At 35.0% G+C, this 24,899-nt stretch overlaps 2 protein-coding genes across 6 annotated transcripts; both read right to left on the bottom strand.

The window, feature by feature from the left end:
- Positions 1 to 109: 109 nt before the first annotated feature.
- LOC100253543 (protein LONGIFOLIA 1) lies at positions 110 to 7,773 on the bottom strand. 2 transcript variants are annotated; one of them, XM_019226483.2, is made up of 6 exons: positions 7,576 to 7,773; positions 5,909 to 7,173; positions 4,922 to 4,989; positions 2,300 to 4,399; positions 2,067 to 2,217; positions 110 to 1,134 (listed from the first exon to the last, which is right to left on the bottom strand). In XM_019226483.2, exons 2-6 carry the CDS (start codon positions 6,051 to 6,053, stop codon positions 299 to 301), a joined length of 3,300 nt encoding a protein of 1,099 aa, XP_019082028.1. In that variant the 5' UTR covers positions 6,054 to 7,173; positions 7,576 to 7,773; the 3' UTR covers positions 110 to 298. The 2 variants fall into 2 exon arrangements, with proteins under 2 accessions (XP_019082028.1, XP_002265665.1); XM_002265629.4 differs by having other exon boundaries at positions 7,295 to 7,592.
- A 4,529-nt stretch (positions 7,774 to 12,302) lies between these two features.
- Positions 12,303 to 22,253, bottom strand: LOC100263840 (uncharacterized). 4 transcript variants are annotated; one of them, XM_010665149.3, is made up of 8 exons: positions 22,125 to 22,253; positions 17,415 to 18,631; positions 17,030 to 17,294; positions 16,833 to 16,914; positions 16,556 to 16,622; positions 13,627 to 13,812; positions 13,429 to 13,489; positions 12,303 to 12,850 (listed from the first exon to the last, which is right to left on the bottom strand). In XM_010665149.3, the coding sequence occupies exons 2-8, from the start codon at positions 18,390 to 18,392 to the stop codon at positions 12,651 to 12,653; spliced, it is 1,839 nt and encodes a 612-aa protein (XP_010663451.1). In that variant the 5' UTR covers positions 18,393 to 18,631; positions 22,125 to 22,253; the 3' UTR covers positions 12,303 to 12,650. The 4 variants fall into 4 exon arrangements, with proteins under 4 accessions (XP_010663451.1, XP_010663450.1, XP_002265588.1 ...); XM_010665148.3 differs by having other exon boundaries at positions 17,030 to 17,545; positions 17,639 to 18,631; positions 22,125 to 22,233; XM_002265552.4 differs by having other exon boundaries at positions 17,030 to 18,631.
- Between the last annotated feature and the right edge of the window lie 2,646 nt (positions 22,254 to 24,899).

Genomic DNA, 24,899 nt, shown 5'->3' with positions numbered 1-24,899 from the left:
AGTACCAGGGTTTGGCCTATCAATCTACAACCAAAATTTCAAGTTGGTACCATCAATAATTGACAGAAGATAAAGAGTCTCCCTCTACAAGTTCAGGGTACAGAGGAAATGAAGCCAAAAACAGTAATTATATTGATTCTTATGTATGTTGTAATACACTGAGAAAGGATTTTCTTTACAACCCAGCATAGAACTGCATTTCTTAGCCATGAATGATTATGCTTTTGCACAAAAAATTACAAACAAAAAAGAACAGAACAGGTTGAGATGATTGAAAAGAAGAAAGAGTGGAACAATGCTACTTTGCAAACAGCCGCCTGCAACGCCTACCAGGATTGGCTCGTGCACTAGTCGACTCACCCATGACAATCTCATCAACCAAATCCTTGAAGATCAAACGTTCAACATCCAAAACTACCCCAGAAATCTCACCACAAAAATCTGTCCAACTCTCGGATCCATGCATTACATCCTTCCATAAGATGCTTTTAAAATCATCCTCCTTCTCCTCTATGATGCACTCTGATTTGATGGCTTGAAGCTGCTCTATCTCTGAACACAATTCTTTTAGAAGCTTTTGTGCACTCAATGTCTTCCTTGCCAGTTTATCAGGCTTTATCCATGGTTCAGGAGAGGGCCCTGCCAGAGCTAACTTTCCCACAAGAATCTCATTAACAGCATCAAATATAAGTTTACGGTGAAATTTTCCCTGGTCAGGCTTCAGATTGGAAACTGTTCCAGAGCAGCCTTCTTTGCAGATCAAAGTGCTACCCTTGGTTTGCTCCAGAACAAAGAATAACTCAGGGTTGATTGGGTGCCCTGACGGGTGGAACTGATAGGTTGTGAGGCTGGAGTCAAGGTCTCTGAGGAGGAGACCTGAAGCTAACAATATCTCAGAAATGTATCTGTGGTCTGGGTTTGTGTTCTCACAGAGTGATGCAATGTAATCTGTGCTGGCTTCATCGTGAGTGGAGTTTAGTTGTTTAAGCTTCTGGACCAAATGTTCAATATTTTGTAATTTTTTGCGGTTGATCTCAGAGGTAACGCCTGATCCTGTGCTGTTAGATAAGATATCATCCTTCAGCTTCCATTGCTCTTCATCATGATTGTTGCTGGAATTCCAACTCCCATTATCTGTTTCATGAATATTCAAGTTAGATTTGGTACATGAAAGAGGCTTTCAGGTATTCTAGTTTAGAAAATAAAGAAAATGAAAGAATAACTGAATGTTTTTCCTTTCCTGTCACTACTTGCTACTATACATGACTGATAGAATCAGCTCCAATGAATCTGACACACAAGCTTCTTCATAGGCTGTAATGTCAAAAGTATTCTTGCTACTGACAAGTAGGCATGACAACAGAGACGTTGACAGAAAAACAACCTTAATTTTCTAAAAATTTTGTTGTCCTCTACTTTTTCCCATTGTTTCACTCCTAAATTTAGGAAATAACAAGACAAATGGTTCAGCTAATAACAAACTGCAACTGCAGAAATAGTCAGCACTCCATGTAGCGTTTACATGGTTGACCATTTTTAACTACCTGAAACAAAATGACATTAATCCTTCACTAACTTTCCCTTGGTGCCTAACAGATATATGCATCTTATGTTGTTTGATCAAAGAGACACTGACCATGAGGAGCAGATATATCTTTGGGCCAGTCTGTGAAAAAAAGAAAATGGAAAATCAAGAAGCCAAATATAAACTTGCTCTGGCAAAGCCACAAGATTAGCATGCACAGGTTCCAGATTCTCTCAAAATTGCATTGGAAAATGCAGGATTCATTGAACAGGCCAGCTAAACCTACACTAGGACTGAAATAGTACCACTAAAAGAAAATTGGGCTCCAACCGTGTTAGAGACATATAGAAAGAATTTTACTAGTATCCTAACACATGTCCTAATTTGTGTAGTGAGATTGGTTTTTAGAAGAAAAACAAACATATTCTGTGATACATCAACATATTGGATATGGTAGATCCTCCAGTGCTCGAATTCCTATTTGTCCACATTGTCTTGTGCTATATCTAAGTGGCAAATTCCCAAAAGAGCAAGAAATTACCTTTCAGAGCAGTTGGTGTCTGCTTCACAGGAGATGGTGCATCATCTATGTACACTGAAGCATCAAGAACAGAGACAGGGCTGGGCTGCTCGGGGGCAATTGTAGCAAGTTCTGCCAATGACACATCTTCGGCCAACCTTGAAGTTGATTTCTGAAACCAGGAAAATAAAATATGATTAACCAAGTGATGATCAGAGTGGTTAAATGAATAGAAAAAGATCAAAAGCACCTACTTTCTTTAATAAGCCAGAAGTTGGACAATTGGCAGCCTTCATGGATGGACTCCGGCTGCCATTGATCTCAGTAGAGTGTTCAGTACTGGTGACTTCCATGTTGCTGTCTGAATGCACAGAAATGTCATCTCCCTGGTAACTCAAGTTTCTTGATTCGCTACTTATCTCACTCAGTTGGTCATCACTTTGCTGCAAGTTGGGAGATTTTGGTCTGCATTTTCCTCCTGGCGAACTTGATTCTGTTGGCATCTTGTGGGATTGCCTTCTTGATTTGCCCAATTCAGATGAAGTGCTGGGCAGTCGAGATCGCTTCTCTAACTCGAGCTTCTTTTGCTGTAGTCTTGGGCTTACAGATCCTGAGCTCTTTACCAAGCTTGAGGTATTTTCTTTAGGCAACTGTTGAGGCCTTGTTGGAGTTTGTGCTGCTCTTGAGTTTCTGACATTGCTTCTCTTATCAATGGAACTAGTAACATGATCTCTGCTACTATTTTTAGGAGTAAAAACTTTAGCTGTTTGGCTATTAACTGAATCCTTTCTGTTATCTGCAAAGTTGCCACCCTGAGGCTTATGGAAACTGGAAAAACCATCAATTGAAATTACGGAGGAAGCAGGAATACTAGATTTCTCAACTAGTTTGGCTGGTTTCATGATCACAATTGGGGAATCAAAACTCCTTCGAGAATTAGCCCCCCCAGCAGTGGCAGCACAAACAGTATCATGTTGAGTTTTTCGTTGGCTTGCCAGTCTTACCTTCTGATCAAAGCTGGTATATTTTGGCTCATCTCTTTTAGTTCCAAAGTTGGAAGGTTGCTCTTCTCTTCTGGTCTCCAAGAGTCCCTTTGCCTGCATTGCTTCTAATATTTGTTTAAGAGCTCTTAGATCCTTTCCAGATTGTTTAAATTCAAGATCTTTCAATCTTTTCTCAATCTCACTATACACAGATGGGAAGGAATTTGGTGCCCTTGCTGGAGCTTTTATATTCCTAGAAGCTGGTTTTAGAGAGCCCCGACTTCCATCCTGCTGTCTCCATGGTGCTGGTTCAATGGGAAACCTTGAACTTGAGATAGGTTTCATGACTGAATCTGGATTTCTCCACCTTGGTGAAGTTGGTTCCTTCCATGAGCTTCTAGGGGAGTAGGGCATCTGGATTGGCCTACTACTTGGATCAGGTGTTTTAGGTGACCTTGAGAAGGGATCACAATCCTGGATTGGGCAGGTTCTGATCAACCCCATCTGACTATCATGGACTGATATGGAATCTGGTAAAGCTTCCAAGCCCATCAACTTAGCAACAACGCTAGGAGGCCGTTTCTGAGACTCTGATATTTGCTTTAAATTTGGGACATTGTCTTTAGAGTTGGCACTGCCCTTCTGCAAATTCCTCAAAACGGAATTTGATCTTGAATCAAAGTTCGAACCCCGCATGGAACCCTCTCTGCTGTCCAATGAAAGTCTTGGTAGTTCTTTCAGCTTTGGGGTGCCTTTGGAGGTATCTTGTGATTCAAAGGATAAGCGGTTTATCTCCCTCCCATCATAAGAAAACCGAGGAGCATCTTTTGGAATTGAAGGCAAAGGTCCATCTTTTGCTTCATATGATGATCTTGGAAGTTCTCTAGCTTCATTGAAATACCAAGGTGCTTCTCGAAGCTTGGCAAGAACTCTAAGAGACTCCTTGAGATCAACAGGCACATTTTGCTTCCCTTTGGTACCAACTCCATAAGATCCATCCATTGATTTGGATGGCTGTGAAGGCCTTGGAGAGTCTTTAGGCTTCACGGCATGGCCCACAGCTTCTTCTCTGGTTGTAGTCTTAACTGACAGCCCTCGTACTTCTCTGTACATAGAATCCTTGACCAAATCACGAAGATCAAGCGATTGCCGCCCTAATTGTGGAGAGGCACTTAACTGGTTCATGGCTGGATCCCTTGAGTGAGTTTCAGGAAAAATGATTCGGTCAAAGGAACAAGGTTCTGGTTGAGCTGTTTTGTTACATTCGAGAGAGGACATAGAAGATGAACAAGACGAAGATGAGAATGAAACTCTGGATGATTCTGTGGAGAATTTTTGTTTCTCATTCACACTTTTGTTTGAATTTTTTCCCTGCAATCACAAGTTTTACATTCTTGAGTTTAACAGATCATCAGATGACAAACTAAAGTAGGTGAAATTGTATGAACAATTTAAAAACTTGGTAGTAAATTTGAACCAGGAACTTTAGGAGATGAGATTTATTGAAAAAGAGATGTAATTAAAAGTTTGGATCTTGGAAGTCATGGCCCATAGATAAAAATCAAATTTAGCAATAATTTAGTGAGTTAGGGACCGAGAAAACTAGATGCCAGGTGAAATGAAACAAATGTCAATATTGTGTAATCATTCAGAAAATTTTCAATGTTTGGGATTTTTTCTCAACATACTCATTAACATTAGTAGAATCATTGATAATTTAACAATATGTGGATAAAAATGGTAATTCCTAGAAGAAATTGTATATTCATGCCTCAACTTAGCTCAACAAATATTTATGCCAACTACTCGTGATTCTAAAGAAATAAAATAAGTTTGGGAACTTTTGTCAAAATGGTGAATAAATTATGAAATAATAGAACTAAGAGTTCTTACTGCTGCAGTATGTCGGTGGCCTACATTAGTAGAATTCGTTTCCAGGCTGCTGTTGAGGTAGGAATTACCTAAATAAGAAACAAAAGCATTAGACGTTTTATGTATCAACATCAATAATTTCTAAATTCTGATCTTATGCATGCACAGAAAATCCCGTACTTGAGAATACAATGTCATAAGATGGAAAATGCAAAAAAACCAATATACTGACATGAAAAAAATCTATGTTTGGTTCTAGGAAAGTACTAAGGAAAGGAAAAAAGGAAAAAAAATGTGTTAAGAAAAATAATTTTCTCATGTTTAATTTACCATGAAAACTACGAAAGAAAATTAAATATTATTAAATTCATTAAAAACTTAAGTATTTTCAAATCATTTAACCTTTTTATGGAAGAGGAAAAATAAGTGAAATGAATTTGAAATGGCATGTAAAAATAATTTATTAACTTTAAATCTATTTTTTATTTTTCTTAATTTTTTTCTTTCCTTCCATTATTCCGCTCTATTTTCTTTTCCTTGCATTTTCCCTCCAATTTTCCAAGAACCAAACATAGGTTTAATGCATATGATCATATATAAGTATGTCGTGGGCATTAAACATGATTATAGTAAAAAAACTAATATGAACCTATCCATCATATTTTGAGATTAGCAATTGTGGATATCTTATTTTCATCTGTCAATGTACAGCCAGAAACCAGTTAAAATCTAGATTTTAATTCAAGGAATTGAGGTAAATAAAATTATATCAGAGGGAGATTCCATGATACCCAGAAGTTGGGGAAATCAAGGAGAACAAATAGATGAAGAAAATACTATTTAAAACCTTTCTCAAGCTTCACTACAGAACCAACCAGTGCCTTGGTACAGAGATAACAAGTGATTGAAATGAAGCAACAGATTTATAGCAAACTAAACAGAAAGAACACCCATCTTTAAAATAACCAACAACAATTCAAATTAAGCAATACCCAGTCAGAGGATTACCTGGAAGAAGCCTCTTGTGGCTGATGCGCCTTCCGGTGAGGATATGGTGATGATCAAAGAGTTGAAAGATCCCAGCCATGCACCCAATTTGCTTCTGCAAATCTGGGTTATCATCTGTTAAGGAATGCAGAAGCTTTGCAGCCATCTCCACCGCCTCTCTTCAACTACACAATAATATGGCCTCACTTCCTGTATCTCTATTATCCTGTGTCTAATCTAGTGAACTTCAGGCCCCACTTCCATGAGACAAATCTTTAAGGCTCTCCAAAAATTTTAGAACCAATGATGGAACATCACAATTTATGAGGAATCTAAGAAATTCTCCTGTGACCCAGTTGAAAATCAGGGATTTCTTCCTCTAAGGTCAAACGTCAATTGAAGGGATGCCAAGAAAAATACCTAAACCCTAGCCCTCTTCTCTCTTGCCTTTCCTTCAAATACTTGCAAAATCCAAACCACACAAGTTAAGTTCCTACCAACCCTACGAACCTCAAGAGATTAAAGCATCTTCCAAATTCATGTACTTCCACTAATTGCATTTTCCAAACCAGAATTTAGAAGATAGAAACTTAAATCACTTTATTCTATCATCCACATTACTCCATGTATCTCAATCCACACCCACTTCTTTCCAGCTAATTACAGCTGAACAACAACAAATTAGCTTTCTCAAAAACAATGAGTTACAGGTCAAACCTCCCCCTTTTCAATTAAAATTCCAAACCCACAAGATTCCATCTGGCAATTTTGGGATTTCCACAGATTTTCCCAAATCTTTATTTTCTGCAACAATTAAAGGAAAAAAAGGAACCACAAGAAAAAAAAGAAGTGACCCAGAAAAGAAACCTCATTGGTTTTCATAGAACAAATCAGGCAATGCATTCTGAGAAAACCATAAAAGCACCAAAAGAAAAGGAGGGGACCCTATACCCATTACACACAGTACCCACAGGTAGTTGCAACAGTACCCTTCAATGTCCTTTAAGGAGTAGCAAAAATCAATGCAAACTGTATAGGAATTTCTGCAGATCCAAGAAGAGATGTTCTAGTGTTTCCTCAGAGAACATAAACAAAGACTAGCCAGAATGGATTGGCTAGCCTGTTATATGAAAGAAGAAATACATGGGTAACTGTGCAGACAAAGAGTCAAAGAATTGGCATTGTTTAGAGAGCTAGATAGAGGAAGGATGGCCGTGTCATATCTCCTCCAGGCATTTTTCTCACCCACGCATGTGGGCTGAGTATGTGGGTGGGTCTGGAGATGCCTGCATGAACATGTGATGTTGTCAGGGGAGAGAGAGAGATAGAGAGAAAGAATATAGGAGGAAGAAGAGTGGATTTATGTACTGGAAATCAGGGAAAAAAAAAAAAAAGCATTCTTCTTACCTGCAAATTCCCAACTGCCATTTTCAAACCCTTCTCATTGACTCACTCGTTAATTTACCTGCATAGTCTCTCACTCTATCTCTCTCTCTTAGATTCTCATCCACCCCCTACCTTTAACCTCAAGTTTATGACCCCTCCCCACATTCTTTTTCATTAATGATTAAAATATATAAACATATGTTCTGAAATGACATGGTTAAGATTCCCTAATGACCATATCCAAAGAGCAAACAGAAAAGGCAAAAAAGAAAAAACCTTCTTATGGGGTTGATTCAACCTACCCTCTGTTCAATGTGCCAACTTGTACAGGTGGGGACTTCTTATAATCATATCTCATCGAGGCTTTTCCAATTTTCCCCCTAAACATCATACATAAGGATATCTTTTGACCAAATCTTCTGAAATGCAGACTATATATCACCCTGGAAATTATTGTAATGTCAGAAGAAAAAAAAGTAGGTAAGGGAAGAAAAAAGAAATGAATAAGAAAAATGAGATTACTAATTAGAGTGTACCCTTATTAGTTTGATAATTAATTTGGATGTGAGACAGGAATGAGATCACCTCATCATCAACTACTCTATTGCACCTTTCCCAAGTCCCACCCTCCTTGATGGTTATTAATTAGGGAGTTGACATTAAAAAACTAAAGGATAATATAATACAAGGGGGAATCAACAAAATGTAGAAAACCAAAGATGGATGTGAAGCCTGAAATGACTCTGTGGTCAATGAAAGCCCTACACCGACAGACATGAATGAGTGGTAATGCAAGAGGGGAAAAAGAGTTTTTGTAAGGTGGGATGGCCAATTTTCCAATTTTTTTAATTTCATATCTTCCCCACTGCAAAATATAGTAGTAAATAAATATACAAGAATGAACCAGGCACTTTCATTGAGAGAAGTGGTAGTGGACTTCTTCTCATGTTTAAAATTACATGTATACACAAGTTTAGGGAATATTTATATCACATACTTTGACAAATCATTAAACTGCTAAAATAATATGAGCACAACAAAATACATGGAGACCACTACCAGTCTACCAGTTTCAATTAAGCTCCTGCAATTTTTTTTTAAAATTCTGAGAATATGGCTTGATGTTTACTTCAAGACTTATGGTTGAGAATGTTTACTGCAAAATGAAAAAGAAACAAAAAGAAGGTGGGGATGGTTTGGAGATTTGAGAATTCCATGAGAAGTTTATGGCATAGTTTTAATATTTAGTCCATATGGGTTTGTGTCCTTGCATTGAAATAATGATAATAACAAGAATAAAAAAAATTAAAAGTCAATTTTGTTTGTCAGATTCCTTAGGCACATGGCCCACCACTTTTCTGCATTGTCAAGCACTGCCTCTGTCTCTCCACTCACTTATTAATACTTTGATCCCTCTTTTCCACAAGCTGTGATCACAAAATTGCTAAATATTTTATAGACAGTTACAAAAATTGAGAATTTTAATGAAAATGTGCTAGAGTAATGCTTTACACCTAATATCCCACAAATATGAAAGTGAGAAAAAAAAATTAAAATTAATAATTTATTTTTTTATTTTAAAAAATTAAGTAATTTTAAATTAAATAAAATTTTAATTATATTTAAAAATAATTTTTTTTTTTATCATGATAATACTTTTCAAAAATCAAACATATCCCAATAAAAGCTAGATATCCTATCCTTAAAAACCTTTAAAATGTGGTAATTTTTTAAAACAAATCATTAAATTTACAATATGAGAAAACAAATTGGAAAGGGTTGAAAGGTTGAGGGGCTAAGAGTATTTAATCCTTATTTTTATATAAAAATTAGGGTTTTTTTTTATTATATAAATCACAAGAGTGAACAATACTTTTTGATAAACATGAAAGGTGGGCTCCTTTAAATACTTCAAACTAAAAGCAAACTAGATGTGATTTTTTTTTTTAAATTTCACAATGACATCAAAGGATAGCTCACATTTGTAAAGCCTGGCCCTACCTTAAAGTTAAATTAAGAGTATTTTTATGGGAGATATTGCAAGCCAGAGGTGAAGAAATATATCTTTATGGTATTTAAACCATCTATACTGATGGCATGAACCCTACTCTCCAAATAAGGCCATGTTTTGATACCTGGCAACATTCTTTCAAATTTGGTGTCCCAATGCCTGCATTAGACACTGCAAAATCAAAATCATTTTTAAATAATGTTGACCTATGATAAAATGTGTGACTAGATCTGCATTTGAATAGTATTTTTAAGAGGGAAAGTGTTTTTTATGTTTCTAGTAGATCAAAGAAATTGTTTTCTAAACATGGAAATCATTCTCTCTCCCTTTCTTTTTCTTTTTTGTTTTTATTCTTTGTTTTACAATGTGATTTTGAATTGATTGAATGGGGTTCATGAATGTGAATTAGTATATGGATGTGCATGGGAGGCACATCAAAGAAGACAAATGTGGAAATGGGATTGGAAAGGTGATGGGGAAGTATATATGTTGAGTGAGAGAAGGCTGTGGAGAAGAGATAAATCCCTCCCCCCTCACCCCACCACTTCCCACATGCATAAAGTGAAGATATCACATGTGGGTTGCCTCAACTCCATCAGGCAAGACCAACTAACCTATCTCAATCACCCTAACCCATGTTTCAAGGAACACTACTCATTTATCCTCCCTTCATTGCCACATGATGCCCTACTTTCTCAGCACCTTAGCCCTACCAAAGCCAGCCTTTCCATGCACAGGCTAATAAGTGGGAGATTTATATTCCAGTGGTGGGGGTGAGGATCAGGCTCCGAAAGTTTATCCAATTATCAATAATATCAAGACATGATGAGAAAGAGAAAGAGATGGATTTGTCCATTTTTCTTATTTCCCTGCTTTTATTATTATTATTTTCTGTTATTTTGCCTTTTTGTTGGATTGGGTTTGGACTTTGGAGTTCATTGAAAGGAACAAAGATTTATTGAAGAAGATGAGTGAGAGTTCAATGTTAAATGCCCATTGACGCTTGGGGTAAATTAGGGTTATTTACTTTGTTTTCTGATCAAGGTTGAAAATGAGAATTGGCCGATTGGGGTTATGAATCACTTGAGTCTTAACTTGGGTTGTAAGAAAAGTGACACATGAACTGAAAAATCAGCTTTCCTGTGATCCAAACAGAAGGAAAAATAAAATATATGTAGAACTTGACTTTCTTGATGATTTGTGCAACACACTTCAAAACTAATCAAGTGCAACATAACCCTACCTTTTCATGTATTTGCCAATTTTAAGCGCTTTGACACATGTCAAAGTCGTTATAGTACAACAATTAAAGGTACTTAAAGGTGGGGTGAGATCAAAATTTAATTCAAACAGTTGGAGCTAAAAATGAAATGAAATGAAATGAAGTGGAAGAACTTCAAGTGGAGAATGATTAGTATAGTTGAATAAAAGTTAGACTCACCTACCACAAAGAACAGACTTTTGGACCTATTTTTTGTGGAGGAACCTGCTTGGGGGTCTTCACAATGGTGCCACCAGCTAGGACATTTCCCTTTTATTATTATGCCCCCCTCCCATGCATAATGAATACCATATAAAATTACAAAAATTATATCATGAACCTTATAGGGAATGCCACAAAAGTAACACATGGATCATACATCATTGAAATTGTCTCTTTCTACATTGAGATATAATTTTTGTTTTAGAGAGAGATAATTAGTTTGTTAGCATCAATGACAGCGATTTTAGGCACATAATTGAAGAAGGGTCATCAATTATTGAAGAATAATGACACTTAAATTTGGGTTTGAAAGGGGGGTTCAACCCTAAAAATGAAGGGGGTGAAGAATTGGGGGTGCCAGATCATTAGAATCCAACCACATCTCAGGCACATGAGAGGTTGGTAATTAGAAAGTCACCAACCCATTCATGAATGAGTTGGGTGGTGGCCCATACCCCATGTTTACTATCCTTAACAGGGATAGTTAATTGGGGTTGATGGGGCCTTACCCATCTGTCCATTGGGCCCAACCCTGAACCTTGGGGACCATTTTCTTGATTGCAGTGGTGGGTCCAGCTTCCAGGAGGGTGCCAAGTTTTTTTATTGAAGAAGAAATGCATGATCATAATTCATAACTGCCTTTTTTGTGATATTAGTTGGGGCACATGGAAACCTTATATGATTGGCGTCTTCTACCTATTTGGCTTATAATAATAGAAGCACATGAGAACTCTTCATAAGTGTCAAGCTTTGTGGGCATGGTGGTTGGGTCACAAAATTTGCTCAGTGGTCAGCAACCAACCTGCTTGATGAAGATGGATGGCGACAGTGAAGAGGATGGGCATCAAAAAGTCTCAATTTTTATTAGCCAAAATCTGTTTAGCTACTTTGTCTAGCTACCATTATTGCATCTTTGGCCTCCTCCGGCCTCTGCCATGTACCCAACTGGATTGTGGTTTGGAGCACAGAACTGGCATTTATTCATTAAAGCAATTTTGGAACCTGCCCGCCCGACCACACACAAAAGCATACAGACACTACAGAAAAGAAAACAACTGCATATTCTTTGTTAATTCTGTTAATTTACCCTCAAGAAGCTTAGCAAAGAATTCCCACTGAATGAAGCTGGATGGCAAAAGAAAACTAATCACGCCTGTGGAATTTAACATTTTGTTGGGGAATGTATAATACCAGAAGCAATTTGCAGAATGAAATTCTAACCAGTATTAGCATTTCAATTAACAAGAACAGTACAGATTATAAATGAAAGAGCCATGAAAGAGAAGACATGTACAAAACCCTTGTGACTAAAAGCATAGGCTGTTAAGAAACAAAGACAATCCTGAGAGATATCATATAATTGAAGACCTGCTTGGAGATCAGATATGGGCTGAAACCCTTTTTTCATTTTTTTTCTTTCTTTTTCCTTTCTTTGCCTCTCTTTTTCTGGGCGTACCCATAGATTCTACATATCACAAGAAGAGCTGTCGACTTAGCAAATCATGACTCAGTCCTATTATCTGGTACACATACCATGAAACAAACTAAAAATAATTCTTAATTTAGGAATGAGCAACACACATCTTAAAATTATCATGTCATATGGAAGCAAGAAAATGAATAATCCATTGGTACAAAAAAGGGGTCTGTTCATCTCAAGTTCAAAGTCAAAAACTGTAGCACCTGCTGCAGCACACATACGACTCTCAGATTGAAGCAGAGCTACTCTGATTATCAGAACAACTGTATATGAATCTCCATCAGAATCATTCTGGGATCTTTCAACAGTTGTGAGAACACCTACTAGCATTTCCATTGAAGCTTTCCATTTGAGAAAAGACCCAAATTGGGAATACATTTATCAGGTCATTCAACGAACCTCATCACTGCCGACAAGCATGAGAATTCCTGCCATCTTCCTCTTGTGTGTATGAGTATTTGCTAACAACCTTACTATAGTAAGTCCAGGTTGCACTCGATTTTGTGATAGCCCGTTGACCAAATGGATTTTGTTTGACATACTTCTGAACATTATCAGCCATGGCTAACCCTTCAAGGTAAACCCGAAGCTTGCCTCCGGTTGCTAGTGTAAACCACAAATTTGAAAACTCATTGGTTATCATTCCACAGAAGGCATAGAAGATACACAAAAAAGCTAAACAGAATAAGAAATCTAAGGTACACTAAGAGATGACATTAGGATGGAAATAGATAGACTAGATGGAAAACTTGTACAGCAAAGAGGGGCAACCACGACCTGTGGACAGCCTATACCCAGTTATAACCACAGAAACAAATCCAGGATTTGGCATGGCTTCACAGAATGAATTAAAATAGAAATTAATGACAAAAACTAGCAAGAAAACAAAAAAAGTTGGATTTCAAGAATGAATTTTTAGCTTTAAGGAAGGACTAGGGAAAGCATAGATTGATATTTAGGATCTATTTGAAACAATTGGGATATTCTAAGAAAAACCAGGAATCATTTGAATGAGACGGTAGGTAGTAATAGCAAGACTAAGAGAAGTCACAAAGGTCACTTTTTTGGTGGGGTCAGCCATGAATCCCAAATCCATATATGAATTTCACATATCAATCCATCTGTTGTGCACCTTACATTTCTCAAAACTGAAAACTCTGTATCAAGTTGGGGTGCCTCACCTAACATATTATCTTTAACATCCTTGTACTCATAGGAATAGGGAAAGATTGCTGTGTATGCCTGATCAAATGACAAGTTAACCCAGATTATTAGATTAAGGTAAGATTCAAAGTGTAAAATAAGCCATGAAAATGATAAATCTAATTGAGAACTCCAAAATGATGGATAAAAAAGGTGGGCAGGGATGACAAACTCACAGGATTCAGCAATGCCTTGCATGGTGAATCATCTAACAACAATGTATTTGATTCATTATACTCTCCCTTTTCCCATCGAAGATTTGGCTCATGCTTTTCCCATAGTTTTCTAAGTTCTTTTAAAAGCAGGGGCTTCTGCGGATTCTCATGAGTAGTAAATCCCGTATTGGTACACTGGGATTGATCCTGAATAAATCATCATAAGATTCAATGGTCATTCACACATTTAAAACCATATCTGAAAGCATGAAGTTGCTAATACATATCAAAGAAAAGGAAGTGGCTTGGCTAATAGAGTCATTAATTCAGCAATGCTGGCATGGCTTAGATACAGTTATTGTGAAAAGTTCAAGTGGCTGAAGCTTTCAGCATTACAGGTACAGAAATAAAATTTAAATAGCAAACCAAAAATAACCTCATTTCAGCTTTGAATTTGCTACAAATTTGATGATTTGTTGAATGGTTTTATGGCCAGAAGCAGAATAGTTAAAAATTCAGATTTAAGCAGAAAAAACAATAAAACATAGTTAAGAAAGAAGCATTTCCCAAGAACAAGAATCAAAATAGATATGAATGTGGTGATCAACTGCAGCCAACCTTCCTCAGGACAGGCAAGACTTTTATTGTGTCAACAATGACAAAATGGTCTATATTTTTCTTTTTTTTTTCAAATTCTAGAACTTATGGATGGAGTGAAAGGTTCTTTCAAACTAACATCCACTCAGAGGAGATAAAAGCAATTCTCATCAAAACGGAAATGATAATGAAATAACATATTACAAACATGAGATTATAAAACCCGAGTTGTTGCTTACAGGAAAGCATGTATTGATAAGTATCGAATCCTAAGGATATTCAATTGAGTTTGAGGACCACATAAAACCCTCTTTGAAAACTTAACACATTCAAGGTGGCCTTCACACAGAATTTCTGAAAAAATGGGTATATATTCTTATGAATTCCCAAAGTGTCACCCAAATGGTAACACATACCATGGATACTCCAAACTGAAAATAATATACTAAGATTATTTATGAGCTTGTCAACTTATAAAACATAATATGTATTGTCTCTAATTTCTCCATATTGTGTAGCCCACACATATATTATAACAATAAAGTATGTTATTACTTTATTACTCTATGTAACCAATTTCACGAAAAATACTCAGGTAGTGGAGTCAAATACAAACATTCAACATATCATAGATATGTTATTACTGAGCACTAGAATTTTGATGATTCAACTTTACAAAGCAACATTTTAATGCATAGATTCTGCATAGAATTCACAAAAATACTCTTACACGAAAGTTTCAATTTCTGTCCTAACCAATATAGTGTAATTAAAAGGGAACTATGGTGATGTGCGACTGTAAGTATACTTATATGGACCATGGATCTGTGAAATAAGAAAGCATAAACTGAGAAAAGTCACCTTCAATGGCAAATTCCCCTCAAACATGAATAAAATAGGTCCCTTTCACATGTTTGAACACATGGAGAAAACAAAAGGGAATCAATTACGGAGCTTCTAAGAGAGAACTTCCAAACTTTGTAAAAGAGGGAAAGTATCATCAGACTTGGTGCTCCTGGTATACCTCCTGCTTAGTAGCATCCCCCATATGTGAGCCATTTCTTTTGTAAAACTACCATTTTTCTTAATATAAAATAAAATCCAGAACATAAACTAGCTAAACTTTGAAAATGATGTTCTAAGTTCCAATTTCAGTTGAGCTGCTAATAAATATGATTAAACTAAGAGTTCCAAATTCCTATAAGACCCACTTAATATACCAAAAAAGAACTAATGTTTATGCAAGCATAACAACATAACTGTAACTATACACTTGCATGGACCATTGACACTTCTTTATAATGTAGAAATCAACTGGCTTCACTTTGCAGCACTACAGAACATCACTAATAGACAACCTTTTGTGTGTGTGTGTGTGTGTGTATGTGTGTATTACGTTTCATATTTAAAAAAAAATCAAAAAAAAGAAAAATAACTGTTCAAGGAGAAATTTCCATTTTTTTTATTACCATCATCATCCTCAAGGTCAATATTTTTTTTTGATAAGTTCATCCTCAAGGTCAATATTGAAATCATTCAGATAATAAGTTCATTTGGGATAACACTTTCCAGCATTCATTGAAACAATAATTCCACTTTAAGTTTCAAGCTTCTAAGAATGTTTTAGACATGTGTTAATGTTTCTATGTAGTCATTTTATTTCCGATCTATCAAATTTTAACCTTACTACCTTTTAACCAATAATATAATAGGCTTAAAGATGAAAATATTTTCATATCTTAACCGGTAAGGTGTAAGGTTCATGCTAATTTGCATAAGTTGTAGTTCAAAGTACATTTTCAAAATATTTATTATTTTAGTTTATGCCTTGAAATTGTAGCTTATGGAAACTTAACCAAAGAGAAATCTCAAATTGAGTGCAGTCCATAGCTAGGCTTTCACTTGGGGAAAAGACATTGAATAGTTAACAAAAACTCAAAATGGTTTTCAAGTTTCAAAAATCAATAAAACACAGCATCAAACAATGAGTTTAGCTATTATAAACTTGGTTGGTGCAACTCGTGATTACAAATCAAAGCATCATCCATGCATATGAGATTTGGTTGTAGTCTATGGTTATATTATTAATTCTTTGTTGCAAAGGTTGAAATGCGAAATATGCCATCTTCATTTAGTTTAGTTCTGGGTCGATGACATTGAAATGAAGAAACACCATGTGGCTGATCTAAGAACTAAAAGTAGCACTTTGACAGACTTATGCAGCCAGTTAAGCAAAAACTTCAAGATTATGGAGCAGTAAACATAGCACGATGTCCGATGCAAGTTGAAAAGAGATTTCATAGGGAACAAGACTGGAAAGTCCAAACTGATACAAGATCTTAGAATGGCTTACCCAACAAAAAAGCAATTTGTGTCTGGCATCTGCCATAAGAAATTCAAGCACCATATCCACATTTTTCCTGCACGCAAAATAGCAGGCAAAACACTCAACGCACAATGTTGAACACACTGTAATACATTTTCTAATCCACAAACATACAGCTGATACATTTTTCTATCCAAGACACATTAGAACTTCCAAAAAACAATGGTTCTTCCAGAAGGAGCAATTCCAAATGTGGAGAAACAAGAAAAGGAGAAAGAAAGATTAGTCAAAAGTTGAAGAGTACTTGGTTCTTGATGACCAAACACCAACATCAAATCTTTCGAAGCAAAACTGCAGAAAATCATCACAGAAGGGTCTCTTAAAAACTGAAAAAGGAAAGAATCAGAATCAGGTTAGAACTAAGCTGTGGAAAGAAAATAATAATTAATAAAATGTTTACACATTTCAACAAAAGATCAAGCCTTAAGTGACAATTTTGACCTGATTTCCGTGAAACTACTATGTCCGGTTTATATCCTTCAACAAAATATGGAACAATATCAGCAAGTAATCCATTCACATCAAGTATAAGGAGCTTCTTTCTGGAATGGCAACTAACAGCTCTTTCTGGAAGAGATTGTGATGTATGTGGAGGATTCTCCTCTTTGTTAACTATTTTGACATCATCTTTTATAGCACCTAAATGTGATGAAGAAGGAATTATTTCTTTCACCTCAGTTTCTTCCTCCACGTTCTCAGCCTCATCCTGCAATGCACCCTTCATCTTATCTAGCTTAACCCCATTTACAGGTTCAGAGTTCCCAGCAGGGATAACTGGCATCTTTACAAAACTAGTTTCATCAGTAGCATCTTTTAAATTGCTCACCATGTTCTTCTTCCTTTTCTCAGATGTAGGTTTACTATCTGAACAGTTAACAAAGGCTGCCTCCATTGCAATATCTTTCAGAGGATGTACTGAGGTACCATCTTCCACCCGGAGCCTTGCCAACTTATTCCCTGAAAGGACAGATCCAGGGTCATTAAGTGAATGTTTAAAAGAATACACCCCAGTTGAATTACTTTGTACAACCTGCGTTGAGGAGCTCATACCATCTTCCTTCATAGATTCCAAATTACTTTCTGAGGAATTGGAGAACCTTGTCTTTCTCCTGCCATAGGTTTTGATTTTTGTCTTCCTCTTATTGATATTAACATCATTTTTCATTTCAAGCAAAGCAGCATCATCATCAGCTTTGTCATCATGGTTCTTTATTGAACTAGGATATGAAATAAAACTCACATCCGCTTTTTCAGAATGGTTGATAATTGTTAAATCTGTGCTAGGCACATGACCACCCTCACGAAGATCATGATCTGTACCATTAATTTTGAAGTCATTATGCCTCTTCTTCCACCTTTTTCCCTTATTAGTCTTTTTATGAGATGAACCCACTTCTGCACTAGGTTCAGTCTTTTCCAAATTTAAGCGTGTGTTAACTGCAGACTTTTGTTCCATTGATAGGTTCTTTAAAGATGTACCCTCTTCTGAAGCACCATAGCCTAAAGCCTTATCTTTCAGAGAATAACGTCTCTTCTCATGCTTGTTTCTGCCTTTGTTTTTCTCCAACCTTTTCACATCTGAATCAAGTTGGGCTTCCAGATCCAGCTTTGCACTGCTATTATCTGGAGGCTCTTGAGGTGAATCACTACCAAGGGGTCTATTCTCCATTGAAGAAGTACCCTCCCGATGACCATGATCTGTATGATTATTTTCCATGGAATTGTGCCTTTGCTTGTGCTTCTTTCTCTTCTTTTGGGCACAGAGACTAGAGCTTGCATCACAGGGTGCCACTTCCAAATCCATCTCTAAGCAAATACTGACTGAAGACTGTAGATATGAATCAGTTTCTGGGGCAGGATTCTCAACTGAATCAGTTTAGTTTCTCCAAGACGTTTCAGGATTTCTGTTCAGAAATTATCACACTTCCATTCATTAGATCAATCTCCACACAATTTATTTTCTCCGTGTAGCCTCTTCCTGGTTAGTTTCAGAAGATGTAAACAGTTTATTCTAATTATTTCCACCCCTTTCTGAGTTAGGACCTGCAATAATGGTTGATCAAAACCAAAAATAAGCTCCACATTGCTTAAGAAACAAACAAGCTTCAAACATTGTGCAGCTGCCACATATAATCATGCAATCAACCAAAGGACCCAAGTAACAGTTCAATATTTTTAATGGAAAAATTGACCATATTATAGAGGATAAGGCTGGAAACATGATTAACATAACATTACTACTCAATTAAAACAAGTTGCAAAGACAGAATATATGCACAATTAAAGTCACCAGAAAACAACTCATTCATATATAGATTTGAAAACAGAAAAGAACAGACTCTAGACACTTCATCCTCCTCATTCTGGAGGCAGAAAAAGTATAGAAATGTATTAATTTCCATTTTAGTTTGCCTCTGCTATAAAAAACTCTCTCTCTGATGCCTTTTTTTTTTTTTTATAAATAATGACACATATATTAATTTTCTTCAAAGCACTGAGAAATTGAGTTAGTTCATACTTACACTTTCTTCTTGTTTTTAAGTTAAAATCAGGTTTCTTGTTTGAGGCTTCGTCCCCATTTTTGGTGGGTGTGAGAGAATAATGATGAACTTGGAAGGCCTTTTTTTTTTTATAGAAACAAATTAACCAGTGCCTGGCAAAAAGAGGGGCACATCCCATGTACACTCGAAATTTACAATGGATGAGAATGAACATAGGAAACTGTACAAAAACCAACTATCTTCGACTTAGGCCATCAATGAAGTCAAGCAAAACCATTCCCAACAGGACTTTAGACCACTCCCAAAGGGATTTAATAAAAGCCTCTTTAAATTTCTAGTCAGATACCTCCACCTCATTGAAAATCCAACTATTAGCTCTTTCCGAATGCACCACAAAAAGCCTCTACACACCTCCCTTGACCTTTTATTCATGCCCCAACTCCCAAGCCTTCGAACTCAATAAGAGATTTTAATTGATTCTGGAAAAACTCTTTTATTCCCAAAAATAATAATAATAATATGCCCCACGACAATTGAACTTTTTTATAGTGAATTAAGATAGGAATATCTGCACCAAAAGAATAAAATAATTCTTAATTTGGAAAAATAACCTTGCTTTTGGAAATTCTAAATATAACTAGAGTTGTAAACATAACCCCCCCACCCCCCCCCCCCCCCCCCCGGGCTCTTTTTAACATAAGATAGGTATTAAAAAAAAAAAGTGATAGGCATTTTTGCCCAAAAGAGGTCATATTTCATGTTTTGAAAACATGGAGTTAATTTTCCCCAATCAAGGATTATTGTATCACTTTTAATCAAGACACCCATTAACATATGGTTTGTCAATTCTAAATTAGCTCTACAAAGACTACATCTATTCACAAAAGTCCCCTTGTCATTATTTGGTCTATTGTTAAAATTTTCTTCCACCCTACTTCCCAAGCAAAGAAACAAGCTCTTAAAGGGGCACATGAACCCCACACCTCCTCTTTCAAAGAAAAAGAGAATGATCTCCAAAGCACATCAAATTGTAGAAAGAATTCACTTGGAATCTCTTTTTTTTCTTTTTTTTTTGATAGGTAAATGCAAATAATATTAATAAAATGTCAAAGTGGCACACCAAAGTACACAAGACGTATAAGAATTCACTTGGAATATCTCTTCTCCGCCTAGCTTAACAAGAAGGTATGTTCCCTTTTCTCAATCAAATTTACAAAAATGGTACTCTTCATAAGCCTATCAACGGCCTCCAGGCCCTATTCCTAAAAACGCTTTTTAAACTAAAGATTCCAGTGACTCTGACCCCTCTCAATCAGGCAAAGATCCTCCACTCTTGCAAATTTGGCTGAAGCAAGACTATAGAAAGAAGAAATGCTTTTTCCAAGGAACTTTTTCTGACCCACCTATCCAACTAAAACTTTGTCCTCTTACTATTTCCAACAAAAATGGTGGTTTGAAGATTGGTCTCCTCCCACCGCATTTAATTCCACCCCCATACCTCTTGAGCAACCCAACCCCCTTCTACTCTCCAAACCTTCCTTTGATGACCTTCCTCAAAAGCCTGTCTTTCTCATTAACAAATCTCCAAAACTGCTTACTGCACAAGGCTCTATTTAAAGTAGCAAGCTTTATAATGCCTAGCCTTCCAACCTTTTTATTCGAGCACACTGTCAACCAACTCACCAAATGAATCTTCTTCCCTTTTGGGTGATCTTCTAGTGGAAAATCTCTCTTGAATGAAAAATCAGGGCATGAAGAATATTAGAAGAGTTGATAGAATGTTTTTAATAATAGTTGATCTTCCCCCTGTTGACCAATATATATATGGTCATACAAATATGTAGTTGCAACTGTGCATACCTATAGTTTCTTTTTGATGTTCATAGTATTTTGGTCTTGGGACTGTTGAAACTTGGAGCATTTGGAATAATAGTATTTATTAATAGACTTATTATTTAGATTTCATGATTAATTCAAATATTAAAATATCATATCCTATTAAGCCGATCTCCTCAAGATTGAAGTGTTTTGATGCATATACTAAAACAGGTTATATATTTGCCTCTTTTACCACATGCGACTTTGATGAAATTACTTTTATATTATTTTAAACCTCATTCTTGCAATATTTAGGTGTTTCATATATGTATACACGTCTTTTACATCGATTTCCCTATCTATGGGAAAAAAATGAATGAGATAAAATATGATAAAACAGGAAAACAAAACACCAAATGAGTTAAGAGTCAACAATGAGGAATGTAACCAATGACCCTTAAAACTGCAGTAATCTATTGAGGATGAAGCAGAGTGAGCAATGAAACTAATTACCATTGCCCTTTTAGGAGTTGGCATTCGCTAGCATAATTTAAATCAGCTGTTCTTGCCAGCATGAACCAAGTATGATACAGATTACAGAATAAAACCTTGCTAGAGTTAAAATTTCTCATGAACAGTACAATGATGATCACAACCAGAGGTGGAATCAGCTTCCTAGGGTTTTGGTTTCTCAAACAGGAGCTTTATGAAAACCAATCGAACAAACTTTAATATGCAATCAGATGCCCATTTCCCATGGGTAACTTGACAGTTAAGTGCTACCATAAAATATGCCCTACAACTCTTGTCATCTCTTTCCACAAACAGAAAACCCAACTCAACTCACCTGAGCCAAATACTTCCACCAGACCCAGTTGACTCAACCTCAAGTTTTCTCGGCACCCATCATACGAAATACCCAGAATTCAAAATCCAAATTTTTTCCCTTTTCTCGGCAACCAAACAAAAGACCAACTAAAAGAACTACAAATTTACACCAGATCACAACATTAAGAGCTAAAAGAAAAAGAATCAAAATGCGAAAAAATACCAAATACCCAGAATAGCCCAGTACAAAAACAGCAAAATAAACTCTGCAACACTGAAGTCCTCATTGACTAATGCAACCAATCACCGATTTTCCTCAAAAACAAATTGACTACATATGCATAATGGAATGGTGGATAGAAAAAAGGATTATAGAGAGACAAGCATACATTGTGACAGCGAGTTGAGCGCAGAAGCAGGAGCAGGTGAGAAAGCGTGCAGTTGATAGACGAACAGGGTGGGGGAGATCCAATTGAGATTGGCCTTGGTGTAAAAGTGGGGTTTTGCTCGGGTGCTCGCGAATGGTAACAATTATTACCTTTACGTGCATCCAAACACTAGTAAACTAGGGTTTGCATATCCTTATCCGGATAGGGTTTACCAAAGTCTAGTTTCCAAACAGGGCGGGAGGAGAGTTGACGTCGTAGTCCTCTGCATACTAATTTCTTTTCTCCCAGAATATTTGGCTAAAAAAACAAAAATTAAAACAAAATAAAATAATTCCAAATTCAAAAATTAACCCAGCTTTTTCAAATCTTTTTTGGATATCCCGTCTAAGTAAAATATTAAATACCATTTATATTTTTTTTCCTTTTCTTTTTTTTATATTTTTTTTCTCTTTTTTTCCTTTTCTTCGCATTGTTTCTTATATGATAAAATTGATATATTTTAGTAGACAATTAAAAGGTTTAGTAAATGAGATTATGATTATAGCATCATGTTTTAGTGCATGCTAAGTGTGACCTTTTTATCATATTGAACCGCGTTCATTGGAAATGGTTAAAAAGTCATTTAAAAAAAGTGCAAATAAATCAAAATTAAGGTTCCAAATGAATGCTACATGTAAGAGTCTAACCCAATTTGAAATAAAAAATTATTGGCCAAGAATCAAGTTAATTTTGTAGGTATTGTTGTAAGTCGAATATAGATGAATGGTGTTTTGTGATGATCATAAATGTTATGAGAGTACTTAGAACTCGAGTGCCAAACAAAAAAAAAAGGTCATCCAAAATAATGAATGATGAATTTGATTGATAAGATATACATTCGCTTCATGAGATATGGTCATACTTACATCAATAATCAAAATAATAATATTTAAATAATTATGATGAATGTCTACCAGAGTATTGGCATATCCCATCATCAACGTAAAATAAGTCTCTTCTCAACAATTGTATGCATGACCTTAATTTGTCAATGATAAACCAAAAATATTCATAATGACATCATTAGATTAATAAGGTTGACTAGTCAATACTTACCCAATGTTATTCTCTATCCACCTAATCATAGATGACAAACCTTAATTGGTACATGTAGTAACTTTTTCGAGGAGTATTATGTTTGTATCCCTTGAATCTCCGAAGTTTCAAGCTTTCTCCAAGACGTCAAATTTTGTTCCTTCCTAGCCACTTATTTACTTTGAACTATATTTAATCATTTGACAGGTTTTAATCATGAACCATTTGGTTATCAATGTTTATAAGGACTCATTTAAAAGATCCATTGGGTTTGCTGGATGAGTCAATCACTTAAAGTAGAACAATATTTCTAAGGGAGAATTACCAAAAATGGTGGGTTGGATGGAATAATTACTAGAAATGGTGGTCTCTTATGATAATTATTCGGGAGGACAATAATAAACTTAAATACCAAAACTGTCATTCAACTAAAACTTTTAAAATTCAATGCATTTAAAGCATTTCACTTGATTTGTTAAGACATTTATGGTGTGTGGCCCTTACATTTATTGTAATCACTGACAATGAAATTTTAAATCAAAAATTTTGGTTTAACCCTTGACAATATAATTTGTTATATAAATTTACTATTTAAAACAAAAAATACTTCTAAAAAATATTTTCAAAATATCATTTTTTTTTACATTCTTTATTTTTATTCTAATTTTTAATTTTATTAAGAAAAAATAAGTTTTGTAATTATGTAATAAAAATGATGATATATATATATATATATATATATATAGATATGTATGTATTAATTTTAAATTGATAAATTATGTTTTTGTATTAAATTCAAGGAAGATAAAATTTTTAATTTTTCATTTAAATTATCTAAAAATAATAAGAAAATGATGGAGAATTTTTAATCATTTTTTATTTTTATAATAAAATAAATTTTAAAAATTTATATGATTTTTTTTCCCTTGCATAGTGTTTTTTTTCTTCTTCATTTTCATATATAATTTTTTTTTCTCAATACATTGAGTGAATGATGTTAATATATTTAATATGTTGAATATTAATGAGATATAAAAAGTAATCTCCAAGATTATTACTTTTATTATAAAATACAGGTATAATAAAAATATGTTATAATTATAATATAAATACACTTACATTACAATAAAACTTAATTAGGAAAATTTTTAATTTTTTTATAAAAATGATAATTTTGTATGATCATACCATATTTCATAATATACTTATATTATAAATCATTTCTAAAACCAAATGAAATACTAATTTGAATTCACAAGACTCGTAGTTTATATATATATAAATTATTAAATAATTTCAATGCACTTGATGAATGTTATTAATATATTGGTACGATGTGTTAATACCAATAGGGTATGAATAAACATTTTTAAAATTATTACTTTTGTAATGAAATATAGGTACAAAATAAATACATTATATTTACAATACAAATACACTATCATTATAATATATTACAAAATAATTTAATTTATTTTTGTTTAGTTTTTTCATGTGTTGTATTACCCAATGAATAATTGTAAGTTATTTCATTTAATAGTTGTGTGTTAGTCAATTGAATATTTATATATTATTCAATTGATGAGTGCTCATAAAAAATAATTATTCATTCTATTATGGTAACAAAGTTTTTAATTGTATATTTCATATCTAAAACAATATAATAACATTAAGATATGGTTTTTATTTATGAGATATTGA

The sequence above is a fragment of the Vitis vinifera genome, chromosome 17 (genome assembly GCF_030704535.1).
Source record: "Vitis vinifera cultivar Pinot Noir 40024 chromosome 17, ASM3070453v1".
NCBI classification, from domain to species: domain Eukaryota; kingdom Viridiplantae; phylum Streptophyta; class Magnoliopsida; order Vitales; family Vitaceae; genus Vitis; species Vitis vinifera.
The sequence above is the reverse complement of the archived record's forward strand: the minus strand, read 5'-3'. Positions and strand labels throughout refer to the sequence as shown.

Bases quoted from the DNA above. Each gene is read 5' to 3' on its own strand.
- LOC100253543 (XM_019226483.2), bottom strand. From the start codon at position 6,053: ATGGCTGCAAAGCTTCTGCATTCCTTAACAGATGATAACCCAGATTTG. The intron at 4,400-4,921 runs GTAAGAACTCTT...TTGTGATTGCAG, and splicing joins GCCACCGACATACTGCAGCA to GGAAAAAATTCAAACAAAAG. The intron at 1,135-2,066 runs GTAATTTCTTGC...TTCATGAAACAG, and splicing joins GACACCAACTGCTCTGAAAG to ATAATGGGAGTTGGAATTCC.
- LOC100263840 (XM_002265552.4), bottom strand. From the start codon at position 18,392: ATGGATTTGGAAGTGGCACCCTGTGATGCAAGCTCTAGTCTCTGTGCC. The intron at 13,813-16,555 runs GTAAGCCATTCT...TGATTTATTCAG, and splicing joins ACAAATTGCTTTTTTGTTGG to GATCAATCCCAGTGTACCAA. The intron at 13,490-13,626 runs GTGAGTTTGTCA...TCATTTGATCAG, and splicing joins GCAAGGCATTGCTGAATCCT to GCATACACAGCAATCTTTCC.